This window comes from Gasterosteus aculeatus, chromosome 6, assembly GCF_964276395.1.
Source record: "Gasterosteus aculeatus chromosome 6, fGasAcu3.hap1.1, whole genome shotgun sequence".
Classification (NCBI taxonomy): Eukaryota; Metazoa; Chordata; class Actinopteri; order Perciformes; family Gasterosteidae; genus Gasterosteus; species Gasterosteus aculeatus.
The window spans coordinates 15,580,412-15,600,398 of record NC_135693.1 but is presented as its reverse complement, the minus strand read 5'-3'; the positions used below and the strand labels follow the sequence as shown (position 1 = coordinate 15,600,398).

The following is a 19,987-nucleotide window of genomic DNA, read 5'->3' as shown; positions in this document are numbered from 1 at the left end:
CAATAATTTAGTGGTCAGAATTGAAAATAGTGGCCGGTGTTGCAACCCTTAATCTTCAAATATAGCAGAGCAGATCAGGAATAATCGTATTTGATAAGTTCATATTTTGGTAATTCATATTTAACAATTAGTATAGTCTGGCAAACTGTCCACCCTGCTGCAGCAAAACAAGACGTTTCCTGAAGGGACTCTGGTGCTGTAAAACCTCATCAATGTCATCCGGCAGAATCAACGCTGAATGGAGGTTCCTTGTAGTAGCTTTAAGTGAAAGCAGAAGTACCCCAATGTGAGGGAATAGCTTTGGAAACATTCATTTTATCAAACCATATAAGTATCATTATCACGTGTCATATTATTGAATTACCATTTATTTTCTAGACTAGAAGTGAAGTATAATTAATAAACTACGAAGTATGAGTAAGTACGCAAGTAAATGTATTCAATACTTCCAGTATCAATTCCCTCCTCAACGCGTGCTTCATCAGCTCCTCTTTACATTTGCAGCCTGTGGCGTTGAGCAGCGTGTGTAGATGGCTTTGCAGAGTGAGCTCATGCAGCAACACGGAATATGTAAAGCCTCTCAAATCAGCCCGATAACCAGCGGGGACACATTCTGGGCTGCAGCTCGTCCGAGCTCCTGATTGGAGAAAGAAGCGCTTTGGCCGGGCTGCAGATGTGCAGGAACGAATCCCCGTTTGGACTCTGGAAGCCTTCGCTCACGGCCAGAGGCGTCCTTGCAGCCTGGAGGGGAGAGGCCAGACTTCATGGCTTCATTGAGTCACTGGCCTCGTTTGAGAATGGGTGTTCCTTGTAGATGAGCTTGTTTTCATGTATGGACTTGAAACCACGCATGAAAACAAGGTTCTGGTCTGAGGATGATGATGATGATGATGATGATGATGATGATGATGACGATGATGCAGATGCACGGCCTCACTGCTAAATTGTACAATGTCACCGTTTCCTGTCCAGTCTTTGAGAGCACATGACTGCCCTCCATCCCTTCATGCCCCTCTAATTGCCTGTTGCATCCCACAATCCACTCTGTTCCCAAGCAGCAGTGGTGCTCCCCTGAGCCAGACAGCCATTAATAACCCTGTTCCCATAATCATTCACATTATATTGAGAGGTTTTATTACACTGATTAATTACCTCAGTGTTTGCTGCATTTACTTTTACGGCTCACCCCAGACATTTAAAGCCAACGCAGATTTATTTGCCGGAATCAACATTTGGTCCATTGATACTTAAATCTTTTTTTTTTTTTTAAACAGATGAATTGCTTGAAGGTTACATTTTCAGAGGTACAATAGTTTTCCAAGAGAAATGTATGTGGCTAAATACTTCTTTTTGATCTACATTTGAACCGGATAGGCTGGATAGTTTGGGAGGATTTTCCAATTAGATGCTGTTTATTTCCCCGTAACCTGGGTGCAGTTAGAACCAGGATGAGATCATAAAATAGGGTTTCTCTTGCAATGTTGCAATTAGGGCAAAGTCGGCTGTTTATAAGTCTTACATTAACTCCACACATCTCTCAATCCTCCTAACTTTTTCCCACTAGTGATTGTTATAATTAGCCAGAGGGCTTGTGTGGATGCCAGGAGCAACTTATTCATAAAGGGAGTTGTAAAAACTCATGCAGCATGTCGAACATCTGGACTGCCGTGCTGTGTTTCCCTCCCACGCCTTTTCATTATCTGTTGGTATTTGTTGGTAAATAACTAAATCGGGGCCAAGGCCAATATTGACGAGGGTTGGCTTGAGAAATACACGTTTAACTCTTTTGCAATGCTGTTTCTTTAAGAAACAGAACTGCAGAATGTTTTGCTCTTTCTGTATTTTTAATTCTAACACTTCCGGCGACAAAGACACCGCAGTTGCTCCACGCAGACGAACCATTCACCCGGTTTTTTTCCGTCCGCCTTGTGCTGCCAGCAAAAAACGTAAGTGGCTGCGCAGTGGAGTTTCTTTTTAAATGCCTTTCCAGTTGAAGTAACCCCCCCCCCCCCCCCCTTCTCTCTCTCTCATTACTACTGAGCTCTCTCATCCTGTTGCACTGCGAGCGGAGAGCGAGCTTCTGGAACTCTTTTACGCGTGTACTTTTTACAACTTGTTTTAGTGTCGCTTTAAGGAACCATGTTTTGGACACTCCTGTGCGTAATCGCAGCCTTTGCGTCCGCGCCGGCCGACGCGCAGATCTCCAGCCGGTTCGTCGTCGGATGTCCCGCTCAGTGTGACAAGTCGATGTGTCCCCGGATGCCGGCGCACTGCCCGGCGGGGCAAATCCTCGACGCCTGCCACTGCTGCCAGGTGTGCGCGTCCGGCGAGGGCGAGGCGTGCGGCGGCCTGGGTAAACTCGGGGACCCGGTGTGCGGAGAGGGGCTGGAGTGCTCGGTCTCCGCCGGGGTGGCGTACACCACCACCGTGAGGAGGAGAAGCAAGAGCGGCACTTGCGCCTGCAAATCCGCCGAGCCGGTCTGCGGAAGCGACGGGGTGTCCTACCGGAATGTCTGCGAGCTGAAGCGGGTCAGCCGGCGGGCGCAGAAGCTGCAGCAGCCACCTGTTGTTCTCATTCAGCGGGGAGCCTGCGGGAAAGGTGAGGCTGGGAGGGGGGGGGGGGGGGGGGATCAAAACACTACACAGATCATTTGATAGGATTATGAGTCCAGTTGGAACACTTCATGCTGAGATAAACAAACGTATGACTTTGACTTTGAGATCCACTGGACTGTTTGTTCTTCTCAATCTGCACACTTTCTTCACAACTTGCTCTTCAACGTTTGACCCCCCCCCCCCCTCACATCCTCACAGGACTTTGGTGCTGTTAGAGTTCGAAGCTGCATTCGGTGGCACACAATCCCCGTTTTGTAAAGGATGACAAGAGTCGCCATTCAGCCGCGCTTCCCTCTCACTCCTGCATTACAATCAGACTCCAGCACGGAGCTGCTTCAGCTTTTCGCCCGGCTGAATGAAGTCATGAGTTCTCCCCTGATGTAAAGCTCGATGTGAGCAGTCACACGGCTATAATCCGGCTGATTGTTTGAAACAACACAGCTCATGCCAGTGAAGCCCGAACAGAAGAGAAATTCCAAAGCCTCGTTAGTAGATTAGACTGTCGGCCTCACGAAACAGCTCCGAAGTGACACATTTGCAATGACTGCTTTCAGTGTGAGAGACCTGCACTTTGTCAGAGTGTCGTGTGAAAAGTATTTCACCCTAAATGGTGCAGCTCGATGATAATCACACATCCTTCTTCGAGACGCCCGGCTGAGAATGCACATTCTGTGCAATTTCATCAGGCGGCCATTCATCATCGTTGGCGACAAGTGTGCGTGATTTATCTCAAGACCGCGTACAAAGTATTCAGCAACGGGAAAGCACACAAGGCCGCAGGTGGTAAAAGGCGCTTTACATCCATCTGAAGTGCAGCGCCACATCTGCAGTTGAGAAAACTCTGAATGAAGAGCTTCAACACCTGTTCGTCCTCAAAGGCCGATGACTTACCTCAGAGCTCGGAAAGTCAGCTCGCCCTCCTCCCTCAACCGCACAACTCCTTCCCCTCTTCTCTCCCTCCCTCTCTCCCCGTGCCTCTCGCTCTCTGACTTTCTGTTGTCAGGAATGCCTGGTGCCAATTCAAAGCCACAATTCCTCCTCAGTTGAAGACAGTTTATAACAGAGACGCCGAAGGAAACACGAAATTAGCGACCCATATTTTGGGGAAAGGTTTACGTGTGCGGGCGTTGTGGTGGGGCAGACTGCACGACCGCATTTGTTTGTCTGTCGTGTAGGCAACTTACATAGTTAGGTCATGCCCGGGCAGCTGACCACGTCCAAAGCCGAGCAGGACTGTGGCGAGGGCCACTGATGTTCCAAGGAACCCGGCGCAAGTCTCCATAACTGTAATAGGAGTCATTCTTTGAATCAGATGTCCCATTAGTAGAACCTCTCCTGTTAGATTTTTATTTTTAAACTATAATCAAGACTGCAGAAAAAACTCTATAGAGACCCTGCAACTTGGCCTCATGTTAAGAAGACAAGCACACCTTGCATGTGTCTTTTTGTGTCTGGGCGGTGAAGCGGCGTAATATTTGGTCATTCACTCACTTTAAAACAAAAAAATTGGAGGATAGAGGAGGATGACATGCAGGACTTTATGCAACGGGAGGCCCCAAACATCTCCGTGTTACACTGAACCACATACATCGGCCTCTGAAACGACCCACAAAATGTAAGAATTTGCCTGGGAGCATGAAGTTGTGGGCACGCAGGTGTTTTCAGTGGGTTAGATTTAAATCTAATTAAGAACCCAGTAAAAGGCGTAGCTGCTGGGAAGTTGTGCTGCTGCAGCAGAATGCACTCTGTGACTCCGTAGTGACATGTGCTGAATATGCACATTCCTCACCGGCTCGCCTCGGCCACTCATCATATTAAATGTGTCTTTTCCTTTTTTTTTTATGTTGTGTCGGTCCGTCTCCGCTCCGGTTTTCTGCACGTTTCTCTGTCTGGTTTTCTCGTCTATCCCCCTTCCTTCACAATGCCTGATATACTCTCTCTCTCTCTCTCTCTCTCTCTCTCTCTCATTAATTCCTTCTGTCTTTGCTGCAGATTAATTCACAGACATCCTTTGCTGCTATTCTCTCGTGTGTCTCATTCTGACCACAAGGAGTTTGTGTGTCCTTAGAGTCCCGCTGATAAAAGCACACAAAGCGATGACTTCTCGGGCCGCCTGAGTGTTGAATGTCCTGTCTGCCAGAGTAGTGACTGTTACATGTATCAGCATTTCTTCCTGTACATTTGAGAGTAGTCTGTGTCTCCCTCCATCCTGCGTGTAATGCACAACCTCTTACCTCACAGTGTGCCTGCGTTTGATCAGATAGAACAAACACGTTTTTTGTTAGACTTGAATCAAAAAGCAACAATTAAAACCAAATTGAAATGTTGCCGGTTTTCCATTCCAAACTAAATGACTCACAATGTTCCACTTTTGAGCTCAAACATTTACATCTTTTAAGTCACACATGTGTTTTGAGCCAACCATTGACGTACTGGGAGCAATCTTATGTAACTGCATGCAAACATATTCTTTTCCTTACACTTCCCACATTTTGCATATGGCTCTGCAGGGCCTCAGTTTGCCCAACAATAAAGAACGTGTGTGTGTGTGTTTGTGTCCGTGCATAACGAGGAACTGGCCTTTCTGTATTCTCGTCCAGAGGACCAGAAAAAACTGCTTCCGTCTGCAGGCGCCAATAAATCAGCGGGTGTTACGGGGATGAAAATCCAGAAAGAAAACATAGTTGTTGAGTGTGGATCCGTGTGGTGAAGGTGATTGTGAGGAGCAGGAAGGAGGTGATGGGTGCATGGAGCGTTGAGGGTGGAGGGCCTTAGAGAGAGAGAGAGAGAGAGAGAGAAAACAAAAATGAAAGAAGTACTTTATGTGAACTTTCTGTGTTAAAATGTTGTGATTGCGCGACTTCCTGTCATTGGCTCGACTCCACACATAATCTTCTTTTTCGACATCTGAAGTCAACCGATGCTCAAAGCTTCCGTTCATTTTCACCAATCAATTTCCCTGATTGGACCTCTGCTCGGGTTAAAAAATATCGGAATAGAACAATGTAGCAGGATGTTGAAAGCGACAGAAATAACAAACAAACATAACAAACATATTTGTCATCCACACATTGTTACAGCATAGGAGGGGACGCTGCATATTCTCAGTACTTATGATCACTTTGTTCCCGTTTTACCAAGTTTGAAATAGCTTATTTCCAAATGACTCAAACACTCGGTTACTTACTCACATGCTTAAATCTATAATGTAACTACAGCTAATGAAACACAGCTGTTCTGAATAGCTAAAAGCTGTCTTGCACGGACGGATATTTCATGCATGTGTTTTTATTTGTTTGGTTGTTATTAGCTTGTAAAATGCTTGTAAAGTTACCCTTGCTCATAAAAACATAATGCAGATTTCTTGGTAACTACCAACTCATCTGGTCCCCATTAGCTTGTAAATGCAGTAAAAGCTAGTACATTTGTATTGGCTTATAACAAATGAGGCATTGCTATCTAACAACAAGTTGTTTAAGTTAACTCTACTATTTCAGGTATCTCCCTTTTTCTGGCCTTGTGATGCCCATTTTTAAATGCATAATTATTTTGCACAAAGTAGAGATTCTGCTTTTAATTACAGGGATTCTAGCGCTATACCCAAAGCGCTGACTCTCTCCACACATCAATGACTTTCAGGACAGTTTCAGGAGACATTTGCTCGTAAATCAACTTTATTCTACGACTGCAAAGCCCCTTTCTAAACTCAGCTCAGCATTGAAATAATCCCACACAGAGAATAAATCAGTAGTTTAGCCCGACTAATGTAACTGAGCCGGAGCACCTGATTTATGATGATTTATTTCCAAACAACTGGTCACCAGCGGGTCTGTTGTTCTAGCGTCGTCGCATGGCGCTGCTCTAGAAGCAGCATCTCTCCGGAAGTGAATGTCCGTGTGTTCGTGAGAAGACAGAACGCTCATCGTAACACGGGGGAATTGAAGAGATTGATCCTCTTGAGGGACAACATCTTCTGACGCTCTCTTGGTTTGTCCAGCACTTCTGCCCACCCAACAGATTGTTCGCTTTGACTTTTTGTACAGATGTTCATGCTCCTCAGATGTTGAAATTCACTGACTTAAGCTATTGCCTGACCATTGGGTTGGGGTTAGGGTTATTTGAATTTAATGTCTGCACAACCATTTTATGAAATTTGGTCCTGGGCAGTTGTTTTCAACATTTTGGAATATTAAGCTTGGTGTTCTCGTCTCTCCACCACAGTTCATTTGTGCGGATTTCCGATGGGTTCTTTCACTTTTTCGCCCGCTTTGATTTGCCGGATATCCGCCATCATAAACTCAAATGCTCACGACAGTAAGGAATCAGATGTAGACATTTATGTCAGGATCAACTGTAATCACTTTGATGATCCCTTGACTTTTCATTGGTTCAAAATTACAATTCGTCAATAAGTGTTTTTTTCTTTTTTGACAAAATACCTGTAAAATAATAACAAACAAATGCAACACAAAGCATGTTGGTGAACATTATCACACCAGCGTGGCAGCATTCAAGGCGCCGCTCCGCCACCGTCCAGGCTCGCATTGCATCTTGCAAAGTTGAGTTGCATGATCATATAACACCGAAATGTTTCCCCTGCGGGTTGACAAATGTTTTTCATGCTGTATAATTAAGTGGCATTCAGTTCAGGCAAGATGGTGCTCATTCCATGCCTCTGATAGCTTAAATGCACCTCAAGTGGAAAGTCTCTTTCTCTTCCCTTAACCCTTCGGTGCAATCAACGATATCTCAGGGCTTTACGGGGCCTTTGACTTCTCCTAACTCTGATCTGCAAGAGCTGAAAATTGTCCTTGTGGGACAAGATCGTTTGAGGCTCGTGGCAAAATAAGGATTCACGCATTAGAAGGACGAAAAGCTCACAGCAAAACGTTTCAGGATTCAAAGCTTTGGTTGAAATGTCTTCTGGGAAGACCTTAATCACCAGGTAAATCCTTCAACATTTCCTGACTTGCCTTGGATAGATGGTCGGAGGGTTTATCCAGAGAATTTGGCAGTGTCAGATAGTGTGTGTGTGTGTGTGTGTGTGTGTCTGTTTGTGTATATGAGTCAAAGTTTGGTCTGTTTAAGAATGTAGAGTCACTGCATACAGTCAAGAATAAAGTGAGAGGGGTGAAGGTCAAGGCTGAGCGTTTGTGTGAGAGGTTTGGGGTCAGGGTCGGGGGTTTGTTAATGAGTGTGTTTGGATTGTGTGTCAGACCGAGCCCACGGAGGAACCGCCGTCTTTTCTTTCCCCCTCCGTGTTACGATGAAGGACTGTTTTATTTGTTGGTTTTCTATTCCCGCACAGCGCTCACATCATGCAGTATTTCAGTGCTTTTGTTTGTCTTTCGTTTGCCTTTACTCATCTGATTTCCTGTGTGTGTGTGTGTGTGTGTGTGTGTGTGTGTGTGTGTGTGTGTGTTGTATTTCCAGCTCGGGACAACCCAGACAGCCCAAGACACAAGTACAACTTCATCGCCGACGTGGTGGAGAAAATCGCTCCGTCTGTTGTTCACATTGAACTTTTCCGCAAGTAAGAGCCCTCCACCTTTGTGTGTGTGTGTGTGCGTGTGAAACACAAGCATTTAAAGCCCACCTGTGTACTTAACCAGACCACACCAGTCGGTGCAGCGCCTGATTCTCTGTTTCGCTGTTGCTCGTAAAGTGTTTTTTTTTTTTTTACACATCTGTGGCTCTTTGATTTCCACTTTTCTCTCACTCAGATCTGTCTCTTGTCTTTTTCCTCCCTCCTCCGCCGCTTCTCCCTCAGGTTTGCTTAAAAGCCGCTCCTCCTTGAGATTGTGCTCTATTGACTCTTCAGTGTGTATTTGTTTTCATCCCCCCGTACTGTTTGTGTGTATACTTTAACCCCTTTGAGGCTTAAATGCTTTCAACCGTTTTTTTTCTCGCTTTCAAGCGTTACACTGCTGTTACATCACGCGTTGGCTTTGCCGTCTTATCAGTTTTTTTTTTTTTTGAAGTGGAAGGAAATAATCCCCCCCCCCCCTCCACCCACACAGGATGACCTATTCCAAGCGGGAGGTGGCGGTGGCCAGCGGTTCTGGCTTTGTCGTGGCAGAAGATGGACAAATTGTGACCAACGCCCACGTCGTGGCCAACAAGCACCGAGTGAAAGTGGAGCTGAAGAGTGGCGGCACGTACGACGCCAAAATCAAAGACGTGGACGAGAAATCTGACATCGCCCTCATCAAGATCGACGTACCGGTCAGTCAAAGCGGCAGGCGCTCCGAAGGCCAGTAAAATGGTCACTAGTGTCACTAGTGCAGTGACAGTAAGCGGCACGTGACGCAGGGCCTCTTGAAAAATGAAAAAAGATCGAGACTAAGGTCAGGTACGTTCTCTAAATATAGAATGAGCGCGAGGAGGTGTCAGCACACGCTCTGCTTCCAGTCTTTGTGCTCAGCTGAGCTAATTGGTCGCTCTCAACCAACCGTCATGTAGGAAAATCAAAACATTACCTCGCATCAAACTGTTGGGAAATTAGACGGCTGGTGGATTGAAGTCTGCCGTGACAGTGTTCAAGGTCCATGAGATTATTCAGAGTGCAAGTGATAGTAAAGTGAGAATGCAGGTGCAGCCAGATTGGTATTTAAAAGACAGCTGCCTGGCAGTCGGTCAAGATCCTGTTGCCGTTCAAGCAGTTGGTGCTGCAAAAACTCAGATATTACAAAACTTGCCAGCGACGCGCAGAGACTATCACACACACACATGTGGCCTTCTTTTCCAGGGAAAAGAATAAAACATATTTTTCTACACTTTGCGTCACCGGATATATCTGCAGCGTTTTCTCTCCTTTTCTCCAAGTCCCCGTCTGGGTTTATTTTTCAGTCTACTGGTCCGGAGGGATCCAAGTTGGCATTGCAAAGCCTCAGGGCCTCCTGACTGGGAGTCCCAGCAGAGCTGAGTGCCTTACGGGGCTCACGCTCCCTCGGTGACACAGCTGAATGGCAGCAGCACGGAGGTGTATTACAAAGTCTGAAAAGAGTTTGGAATATTCCGATTTTTGTTTGCAAAAATATCTCATCCTGCATGGTCGACAATAATTTATTCTTATATCATTGCAGAAGTCCCCTGCATGACTTGAACCGAGGGTGATTCCAATGAAGCAGGTTGATTGCAATCAAAAGACGTCTTCTTAGTCTTCTTTCTTTCCCCTTTTCTGTGTGAACTTGGAGTTTATTAGTAGCCATGGGGTCCATTCGCTGGGCTGAGGTCTACCCCTCAGCACTGGGGAATACATTAGTCCGTCTACAGCAGATGGAACTTCAGATGGGACGGGAGGAGGGGAAGTTCCGTACTCACTAGTCCCTGTGTAGAAGGAATGGGGGGGGGGGGGGGCGGATGGAGAGCAAAAGGGACGGAAAAGGATCGAGCGATGTGGTCAAATCCTGGAAAATGTGGAAAATGGACCCAGAGGTCTGAAGGACTATGTGAGCTAATAGGCTAATGAGGGCATCGCGTTGGCACAATAACGATAGAACTCATTGTGCTTCACATTTGGAGAGGCCTCTCATTATTTCACTTAGGACACCGCAATATTCCCTCAGAAGTGCTTTTAACGGATTGGACATATTCAGATTTACCTGCTTTCAATCTGGCGTGAACGCTCGCTGGCTTGCAGGGACATTTATTTAATCCTATCGACTTATATTGATCCCGACGGACTTAAGCACTTCAATACACTCTAATGCACTATGCAGGGAACTTTCCATACAATAATGTTACTGCATGGACTTTGGGTTTGAGTGCTTTGTGCTGCAGCTGAATCTAGTAAATGCATTGATGTTTGGCTTTGTGTAGACCGGAGCTGGAAATCTGGCACAGTATGGCACAGTAGTCTAGTCAATGTTAGAGTTAGTGTTGTAAACTACAGTACATACAATGTATTTCCCATGACAAAATGGAACGATTCCAGTTCCTATTTTAGACACTAGTGTAACGTAATTCCCACTTAAACTGGCGATTTTAATGAATTAGCCAATAATTTAACCCTCAAGCTTAAATATTTGAATGACATGTTGCAGTGTGGAATTTCCTTATGGTCCCGTGGAACAACCGCACCGCCTCTCTCTGTGTTACCTCTTACCATTTGGATAACCCGTCTCTCTGGGACTTTTGCCCAGTACTGGTTTGGACTCGGCTGTATTGGAATATGTATGCGATTGTGTTTCTGTTTATTTGCTGAGAGCAAAGAGACGGAATGTGGTCCTGCATCTATTTATCAGCAACCCAGGAAGTACGAGATGTGTGCATCTCCCTAGATGAACAGTACTGTCAGACAAATGCCACTGCTGGCAATCAATTATCAAATCTGTTTGTGTGTGTGTGTGTGTGTGTGTGTGTGTGTGTGTGTGTGTGGGGGGGGGGGGGGGGGGGGTTAAGATGACTCACTGCAGGCACAAGAGGACACACGCCATTGCCAGTGGAAAGACACTGCAGAGACACGCAGAGGGGAAATGAATTTACTTCCTCCTCTCCTACTGACCCAACCTCTCTCCTTCATCTCTTGTCTCTCTGACCAAAATGGTTCCCATGCTTAAGGATCCAGTTGGGTGGGAACAGGGCCAAGGAAAACACACACACACACACACACACACACACACACACACACACTCTCTCTCTTTTGCCCCGCTGGGTCTTGATGCAATTTCTCCTTTTGGCTACAAAATTGTTTTCCAACCCCAGCAGCTTGAAACTGTTATGTGTTACCAGTCAATGGCGTCACTTTATGTCTGCTTGAAACACTTCAAATCAACCACAGTCATGTGATTGAGAACCAACAGTGCATTTGAGACATTCACTATGTAACATTCTGTTATGGTGTATTTTAGTGTATTCACAACACGGACTGTAAACGTCGGTGCACAGATTATATGCTCTGAGCCTGCTTTTTTTTTAAAGTGGACCCAAATTCAGAGGAAAGGGGCAAAAAAAACCTGACGTAAAACAATGGAAATCCTTTTTGTTTTGTTTGGACAGCGTTTGTGATCCTCCTCTAGAATCCAATCGAGTTGAGAAATGGTGCTGCTGCTAAAGACACGTGACTATTGTCAGTTGTCCTGATTATCTAGAGATAAACGACATGTCACTTTTAATGTTTTGGCCGCCATTGATCTCTATTGTAACGTCAAAGGCAAATACATCTTGAAACCTGTAAAGATAAAACTCTCGGCTAGAGGAAAACAAGGAAATAAGTTGGTGTTGCCTTTAGGAGAATGCAACGCATGCCGGCTGGGCTTTAAACCCGCTGACTTGCTTGAGCGTATTTCAGTGTGTTTCCCATACAAAGAAGGGTTTAGACAATGATATCGCTTCTGCAGACATATAAAACCTACAGGAACTAGAATCACCGCCACGCTTTTCACTCTTGCCACCAGTGTTTCTGCCTTCAGCACTTAAATGTCCGTCCCTTTCCTTAATCCTCGTCTTCCATCCGAGCATGTAAGCAAAAGCACGACTTAATACTCAAGAGTTGTTCTTCGCCCGCTTCAGGCAGCGTCCCCGAGGACCTCGTACCCTCTCATCATTGCTATGTGTGCAGTTCAAAGTGTCTGTGGTGTCTAGCCCGAGTCCTCGGCGCTCTCGTGCAAGACCTCACTGACATGTGTTTGCTCTTAAAACGACTGAAGAAAAACTTCCCAGTAACATATGGAAACCATAGTGGTTTCCTTACTGGTGTCAGCGAGGATACGGCTCAGCCCGTGCGAGTTAAAGACGTTGATGTCACTGACGTCGAGAAAGACCCGCTCCCATGTGTCGACTACTGCTTTGTGTGTCAAATTGGCGGTTGCATTCATCCACCATATTTTCCTTTCTGTTTTTTTTTGTCGCAGAAACAGGCACACGCGCACGTACACACGACACAGGCAGACAAATCCACACGAGTGTCTCTCTCTCCTCCGGCTCGATGTTATGTGTGAGCGTGCTGAATCCTGCATTAGCACAACCCCCGAGGGCCCACGTCTACAGTGAAACCCCAAAACCTCCGTGTGTACGTGAACGTCGCGAGGTGGAACTTATAAAAGTGCGTTCCCTGCTTTCAAGCTACCTGTTTAAAAAGAGCAGTTCGCCCCTTCCAGCGAGTTTGGGGTCACGCTCAAAGCTGCGTCCCGGTCTGGACGTGCGTAATTGCCAAGTGGTCGAGCTGTATATCCAAGCATTGCCAGATTTACAGACCTGCGCCTGTGAGGGTCCGACCACGTGATACCACGTGAGCTTCGTTGGACCCACAGTCGCTCTCAGCTCGACCGAGATGTTCTGCACCTGGTCTTCTAGTCATAAAACAGCAGTCGGTGCAAATTGCTTTTGAACGAGCGAGGCTGTGACGTTGCACAACGGCACATCTCCATAGCAACTCTTGTGCTATTTTCAAAGCGGCGTTGTTTGCTCGTCTGCCAGCTCGTCTGTCTGACTGCGCCTTTCGCCGTGTTGTCTGTGCGCAGGGGGCTGAATCGAGATCTCAGCTCGGCGACAGAAGATGGACCGCGTTTCACTTTCATCTACTTCTTCGGTCAAAGTTGTTTAGTCCTCGCTCCTTTAATCTGATGCGACGCTTCTCTCTCTTATCCAAACACACGAAAACAATGGTTCCTTTGGGATTTCTTTTCCCTTTTTGGGAAGTAACTGTCCCTTTGGACCTTTTGGACCTCTTTCTTTTTTCTATTTTTTTTTGACACCATCAATCTGCCACCTTTTGGGGTTTTAGACCAAAAGTATTACTCAGGCCGTACGCCGGTCTCGGCAAACGCGCGCTGCATGCATCACATGATATCAAAGTAAACTGCGCTTGACTCATTCGTCTGACATTCTCAGACTCTCTTCCCGTGGTCTGTGGTGTTTTTTGTTCCCCTCCTCCACCTTGCCTCCTTCCTCCTTTAAGTGGGGCTGTAGCGACTTTGGGTAAATTAGGAGTCGCCTCCATCTGAAATTGTAGGCTGAGTCACTTGGGTGGTCAAGAGAGGCAGACTCGTGTGGCGAGATGTGTTTTCCACATCTCGTTGCGGATCGCTGACCCGTCGCGATGAGTGATATGTGAGGTTTGCAGTCCGCAGGTTCGGCGTTCGTTTTGGCCCTCTCGCCTCGCCGCTGTCCGGCTGCGAGGGTACCGATCATTTCTTTACACCGGTTTTACAGGATATTCTTCTGAATGTATTGTAATTTTGGGTTGTGTTTGAACTCGTGTTCGTTTAACTATTGCAGAAGGGATTTGGATGAACTGTAAGTCGGGTCCCGGAAACAAAGCACTTTCTCCGAGTTGACATTTTGAAGATGCAAGGTTTTCGGCCGATAGCAACAGTTGCCATGACAGCGGCAGTATCAGTGACTGTTATCACAATCATGGTGACCGGCAGAGCCCTGGATGTCTTGGCAGGGACGGACGTCCATCTGACGTCCTCTCTCTCTCAGCTGTGTGTTTCTCTTACTTCCTCCCTCATCTCCACTCTCATTTCACTTGGAGGTGGGGGGGGGGGGGGGGGGGGGGGGGGTTATACGGACTGCTACTCCTGTTTCAGATGTCTGTTTGTTGTGTGTGTGTTTGCATGCAAGAAATGCATGTTCATGTAAATAATTCTGCAGCATGTGTGTGTGTGTGCGCCACTTTTCGGTTTGAACGTCCCTACATTGTTCAAGCAAATCCACAGGATTCACCAACCCGCCCTCAGACATTTGTGTTTTTGGTACCTGTGTATCTGTGTGTGTGTGTGTGTGTGTGTGTGTGTGTGTGTGTGAGAGGTAAAGTTGAAAGGTCCTCCCCCTCTGTTACTGGCTGTCACTCATTGTCATCTTCTAAGAATAACTGATTCACAGTAAAGTAGAACACGCCGGTGACTGAATCAAAAGTCTGTCTTAAATGTTTTCCACGCAGACCCATTTTCTACTTTACTTTGCACTAGTCTATAAGTCATGTGTCGGCCTATCAATTTGTTTCCACCTGCACGCATCCATGAATGGAAAACTGTATGCGTGCGTTGGCAGCAATGATGACTGAGGGTAGGATTTGTGATCAGCGTGCTCTGTCTGAGCGTTTGGGTGGCTGTGCATATTTCACAGTGATTCTTTTGTCTGTCTGTGCCAACTTGTGTTGCCGTCTCAGTTACCTTGCAGCCTCTATTTATAACTAAGTAAACAAAATGGATACATGGGAGGAGCACTGGGCACCGGTCCTGCCGCGAGGGCGTCGGGTCCCTGCATGCACTCGACGTGATGTCGTGGGCTTCGAATGCAGGCTGACCAGCAGAAATGACATCATTTAGAGAAGGAAAGTGTCACTGCACATGGATAAATATATCCTGTCTGTCTGTGGGAGCCTGCTTTCCCTCGTCTGGTTTCCACTGTCTAGTGTAACAGGGCTAACTGGAGCTTAGGGTTCTCATTATTTGCCGTGAATCAGTAAATCTTCCCATTTTCCTGTGGCCTGTTGGCAAATACTTGCCTTTACGAATGAATCTACACTCTTCCAAACAAAGAAGCTTTTTGATCTTGGTAATTAGCCGTTTGAGTTGTGTTGTTTGGCGTAAATGTCACTTCTTACTGCGATGGAAAATAAATAATTGGTTTTTTTTGGGAAACATTTACACGCAGCTTTGAGTTGGTTGTGGTTTCGCTTTAAGCATTTTTCTGCTGTCTACTCGTAAAACAAATGATCATGAAAAGATTAATTGCACTTGAAGCAGCATTACGTCGGAATGAAAAAAGTAGAAAACATGTCGCATTGGATGATCTTTTGCAATATAAAAAAATGAATGCTGAAACAGATTTATTTGTCGGACCAGCTGCCACTAAAAGGCTGCGTTACATCTTTAATGCACAAAAGCATCAGAGTCAGCTGAGGGCCATCTGCTCATGCAATGAGGACACCTTCTCCGTACATATGCAAATGTATCCTTCATGCTTTCATTCCAAATCCTATATTCTTCATTTCATCGATTCTTACTTACTGGCATTTGTTAGTCTTTTTCGTTTTTTGTTGTGGTCTCCAGTGACGTGAAGACGGCGTCCCTCTGTGTTTTCTCACTTGCAGACCAAGCTTCCCGTTCTTCCGCTGGGCCGATCGTCCAACCTGAGACCAGGGGAGTTTGTGGTTGCTATCGGCAGCCCCTTTTCCCTCCAGAACACCGTTACCACGGGGATCGTCAGCACCACTCAGCGAGGCGGCAGAGAGCTGGGCCTACGCAACTCCGACATGGAGTACATCCAGACGGACGCCATCATAAATGTGCGTTAACGAAGCTCCACGCACAAGCTTTTCTTCTCTTCAAAACCCCAAATATTAATCTCGGATCTTTTTGGTTTGCAGTACGGCAACTCCGGAGGACCTCTAGTAAATCTGGTGAGCCGTTGTTTATTCATCAGCGGCGGAGCGCACGACTCGGTTAAATCCATTCCAATAAGTAAACGGGGCTTTGCTGTTTCAGGACGGCGAGGTGATTGGGATCAACACGTTGAAAGTGACGGCCGGCATCTCCTTTGCCATTCCTTCAGACAAAATACGCGAGTTCCTGGCAGAGGCCTACGACAGGCTGTCCAGAGGTATGAGCTTATCACTGCCTAAATGTGTTACGTTATCATTCTACAACCAGGATTCAACCTCTGAGACGAACTGTTGGAGTGAGATTTTTAGAGTTGGACCATGGCATTGTGTGCACACACAGTAAAGGAGCAAGCAATTGCACACTCCGTTTCTTTGGCTGATATTTTTCATCTCTCTGCACCCCTTGACATATTATATTAACCACATTTCTTGCACCACGAGTCCTTGGCCAGCATCACCCAACAAGATTATAACATTGTAAAGAAACTACTAGGAAGAAAATGCCAGCACGTCTTTTATTTATTGCTTTTCAATCTCTCACGTAGAGTTTTGGAACAGCACGCGCATGTGTTTTATATGTGACTGCCAACGTCGGGTCTTTGATTTGATTTATCCGAAATGATGAAATAACATTTCGAGAACGGGATGATGAAAACCCTGGAAAAGTCACACTGCCAATGATCCATCCGTCCATCGCCCGATCAAAGTAATATGTCTGTCATTCACATACTGAAAGAAATGCCCGGGGGGATTTTTATTGTTTCGGAGTTGAAAACAAAAAACCCTCATAAAACCGAGAACCCGGACTTTTAGAGGCCGAGCGGTTGAACAATTGAACTGTATTGTGTGGTGGTCCATCTCCAGGGAGAGCGGCTGCTAAGAAGAAGTATATCGGCGTGAGGATGATGACTCTCACTCCCTCGTGAGTTGCACACTTTATTTAAGCACGTCGCCGGTGAAGAGGCTGCCTTCGTTGTTTGTGCACGATGGAAAATTGTAACATTCACCTTTCTTTCTCTACCGTGATTCTCCAGGCTGGCCAAAGAGCTGAAGACCCGACATCTGGACTTCCCAGACATTACCTCTGGAGCGTACGTCATGGAGGTCATCGCAAAGACACCGGCTGCAGTGTGAGGACGACGTTTTGTGCTTAATGGCTCCCCGAGCGGGACTCATTAAATGAACTTTAAATGACCATCTTGTTTTCGTTGGGGCCCAATTGCAACTTTCTTTCTCGGCTGTTTGTTTTCGTCTTAATTTGCTACACGTGTGCTCGTAATTCCCTGTCATCGCTCCCCTCGTCCAATGTAAATAGACAGATTTAATTTCCTTCTTTTACTTTTATTTCCCTCCTCTCACTGTCCAATGCGCATAGACACACACGCACAAAGCCAACCGCACCACATAGGACCCCCCGCCTGCAGCGCCTGACCCTCTAATGTGTCGCCCTCCTCCCTCAATGGAAGCCCACTCCAAGTGGGCGGTCTGAAGACGCTGAGGGCAGCGGTTTCTTTTAAACCCCCTGCGGGGAGGTTTGGCGGCCGCGCCGTGGTTTTCCTGCGCCCGTTCGCCCCGCCCACTCCAGAGCGGCGTCCCCTAGGGGGCCTCGCAGGCCTAAATCGCTCTGCTTTTTGAATAATGACATTTTTTTTGGTGCTCTGTATAGCGCGTGGTATTTTTCCAGGCTGCACGTTCGGGCTCTTGATCTCGTTCTGTTTTGTGCTGCCTTGTGTGCATTCACGCTGCGGCGAGTGGCGGCGCGGTGGTCTGTGTTTGCGTGTGGCTGCGATTGAGTCGCCGCGTTGAATGCACCTTTTTGATATCACCGCTGTCGCTCGCCGGGTCTGCCTGTGCGTTCGGATTTACTGGTTTGTTATTTTTCTTCCATCACGGCTGCACGTTTGGCCAACGTGTTTTCGTTTGCAGAGAACCCTGCAACCTCGCTGCGCTAGCATTCCCGCCATCATTGGTCCGCCGTTAAAATTCTCCCAACAGATGTTACGCCGATTAAGAATAAGTGCTGACGAGCCTTCAAAAGGAACCTGACCAAAGTTCAAGTTAGATTTGTTCACATAAAGACGGTAAACGCATTAGGAGAACTTGATTAAAACGAATGTGTATTTTGTAATCCTTTATCTGTCGGTCATTCAATTAATTCATTAATTAATTTGACAAAATCTGGAAAAGGAAAGTACACAAAGTGCAAGCAGAGGGAAGACATTGTCTTAAAATGGTTAGATTTTATCATTGTAATGCGATAAGATAATGGGCCCCAGATAACTCAAATGAATATTATTACAGCTGGTATTCATACATTAAGTGCTCGATCCGTCCATCTTCTTTTTTTCCCCCAGTGCTGGACTCAAAGAGCATGACGTCATCATCTCGGTCAACGGCCAGAGGATCTCATCCGCGACCGACGTCAGCGCCGCCGTCAAGCGGGACGGCAGCTTGAGGGTAGTGGTGCGGCGCGGAAACGAGGACGCCATCCTCACGGTGGTTCCCATGGAGATCGACCCTTGACCCACGACAAATGCCACCGCAGGAGCCGGAGCTGGGTTTTACTCATCACCAGTGGACCTTGTATGGGAGAGGGGCTTCCAACCGGTTAGCGCCCTCACCGCGTGGCCGAACGCTAGCGGCGCCACACATCCAGGAATAATCTGGCTTTGCCTTGAAAGAAAATGACTGTACAGATGCTCAGTGCTGTACTTTGTTCTCTGTGTTTGTTTTAACTTTTAGTCTCTAATGCTTTGATCAGTGTTGCAACTGTTCGGTCACAAAGATACGAAGTTGGTTATTGGCATTTTATTTGTATCTGCCTTCTCTTGTTTTGTGTCTTTTGCAATACGGACTGCTGCTCAGCGCGGCCTTCCGCTGCAATTTCAAGCAACTCAGAGACTCGCTGGGGAAATCGGATTTCTATAATTGTTGTTTTCTAAATTTCTTTTGTAAAGTACTGTAGAAATTGTGTTTTTGGTTGATTATCTAATGTGTACTGAGAAGAAAATAAAGGGTTTACCTTTTTTTTTTAATACAAAGTGTGCTGGCTTTCCCAATTTTCTTTCCATATCTCTTTCCCCCAATGTCACACACACACACTTTGGGATGGACACATACGGGACATGAAACCAATCAGGATTTATGTCAAAGTGGATTGTATTGGCTTTCTGTGGGCCCTATGTGGGCGCCGGGCTCAACAGCCTGACCTCAGAGACGGGAGTGCGAGCCAAATCCCACCGGCGATGCACTGGCTCGTATGAATACATTTAATGTTTTGGTTGAGACTTTTGTTGTGGAGACCTGAGAACTACACAAACCAGCACACACGATTAAAACCTTCTTGGTTTACAAGGCGGGCTTTCTCTGCCACTAAACGGGGGGAAATGTGCAGGAGATGTTGTTGTTTTCTATTAAAACCCACCATTACTCAAATGAAAGATCTGCTACGCTCCACTGTGTACAACATAAAAGAATCAAACTACAGCTATAAAAGTATGATTTACAGACAGCGGAACATACTTTGTAATGTAGCAGCGTAGCTACAATTTGCATTTAGGACCATGCCCCTAATAACCCTGATGTTTATTTTTCACATTGCATTTTTCATTCCCACACCGCATGGAAGCCATACAACCGACGCTAGTTATACAGACCACAAATGTATCGCAATCACACAATTTTGTCAAGTTATAGTGGACATTTTGAAATATGTTGACTCGTTTCAGTTAAATGTTATCATATAGTGGGCACCTAACTGATACATTAATTAATTTGTGGTCAAAGACTTTTTGAAAAACAAACAAACAAACAAACAAAAGCGCTGAGACAGACGCAAAACAGGAAGTGCTGCTGCCATCTCATGGTTCTTTATCAGTGTTGCAGACAAATGCCAAATAAACATTTTAGGCAAATTCTACACGCAAAACTGTTCGCAAGTTCTGTGTTTTTATTTCACTTGGCAATAACACATATTCCTGAACCATCTATTCCATGACTGCAACACATTCAGAAAGATTACGGAACGCTTTGGACTCA

The 19,987-nt window shown here is 46.1% G+C and overlaps 1 protein-coding gene across 1 annotated transcript; it reads left to right on the top strand.

The window, feature by feature from the left end:
* Positions 1-1,274: 1,274 nt before the first annotated feature.
* Positions 1,275-18,990, top strand: LOC120820762 (serine protease HTRA1A). Its single transcript, XM_040178898.2, has 9 exons — positions 1,275-2,599; positions 8,050-8,149; positions 8,637-8,841; positions 15,659-15,853; positions 15,935-15,967; positions 16,053-16,167; positions 16,814-16,871; positions 16,984-17,079; positions 18,304-18,990. Exons 1-9 carry the CDS (start codon positions 2,140-2,142, stop codon positions 18,470-18,472), a joined length of 1,431 nt encoding a protein of 476 aa, XP_040034832.1. The 5' UTR covers positions 1,275-2,139; the 3' UTR covers positions 18,473-18,990.
* Positions 18,991-19,987: the final 997 nt, after the last annotated feature.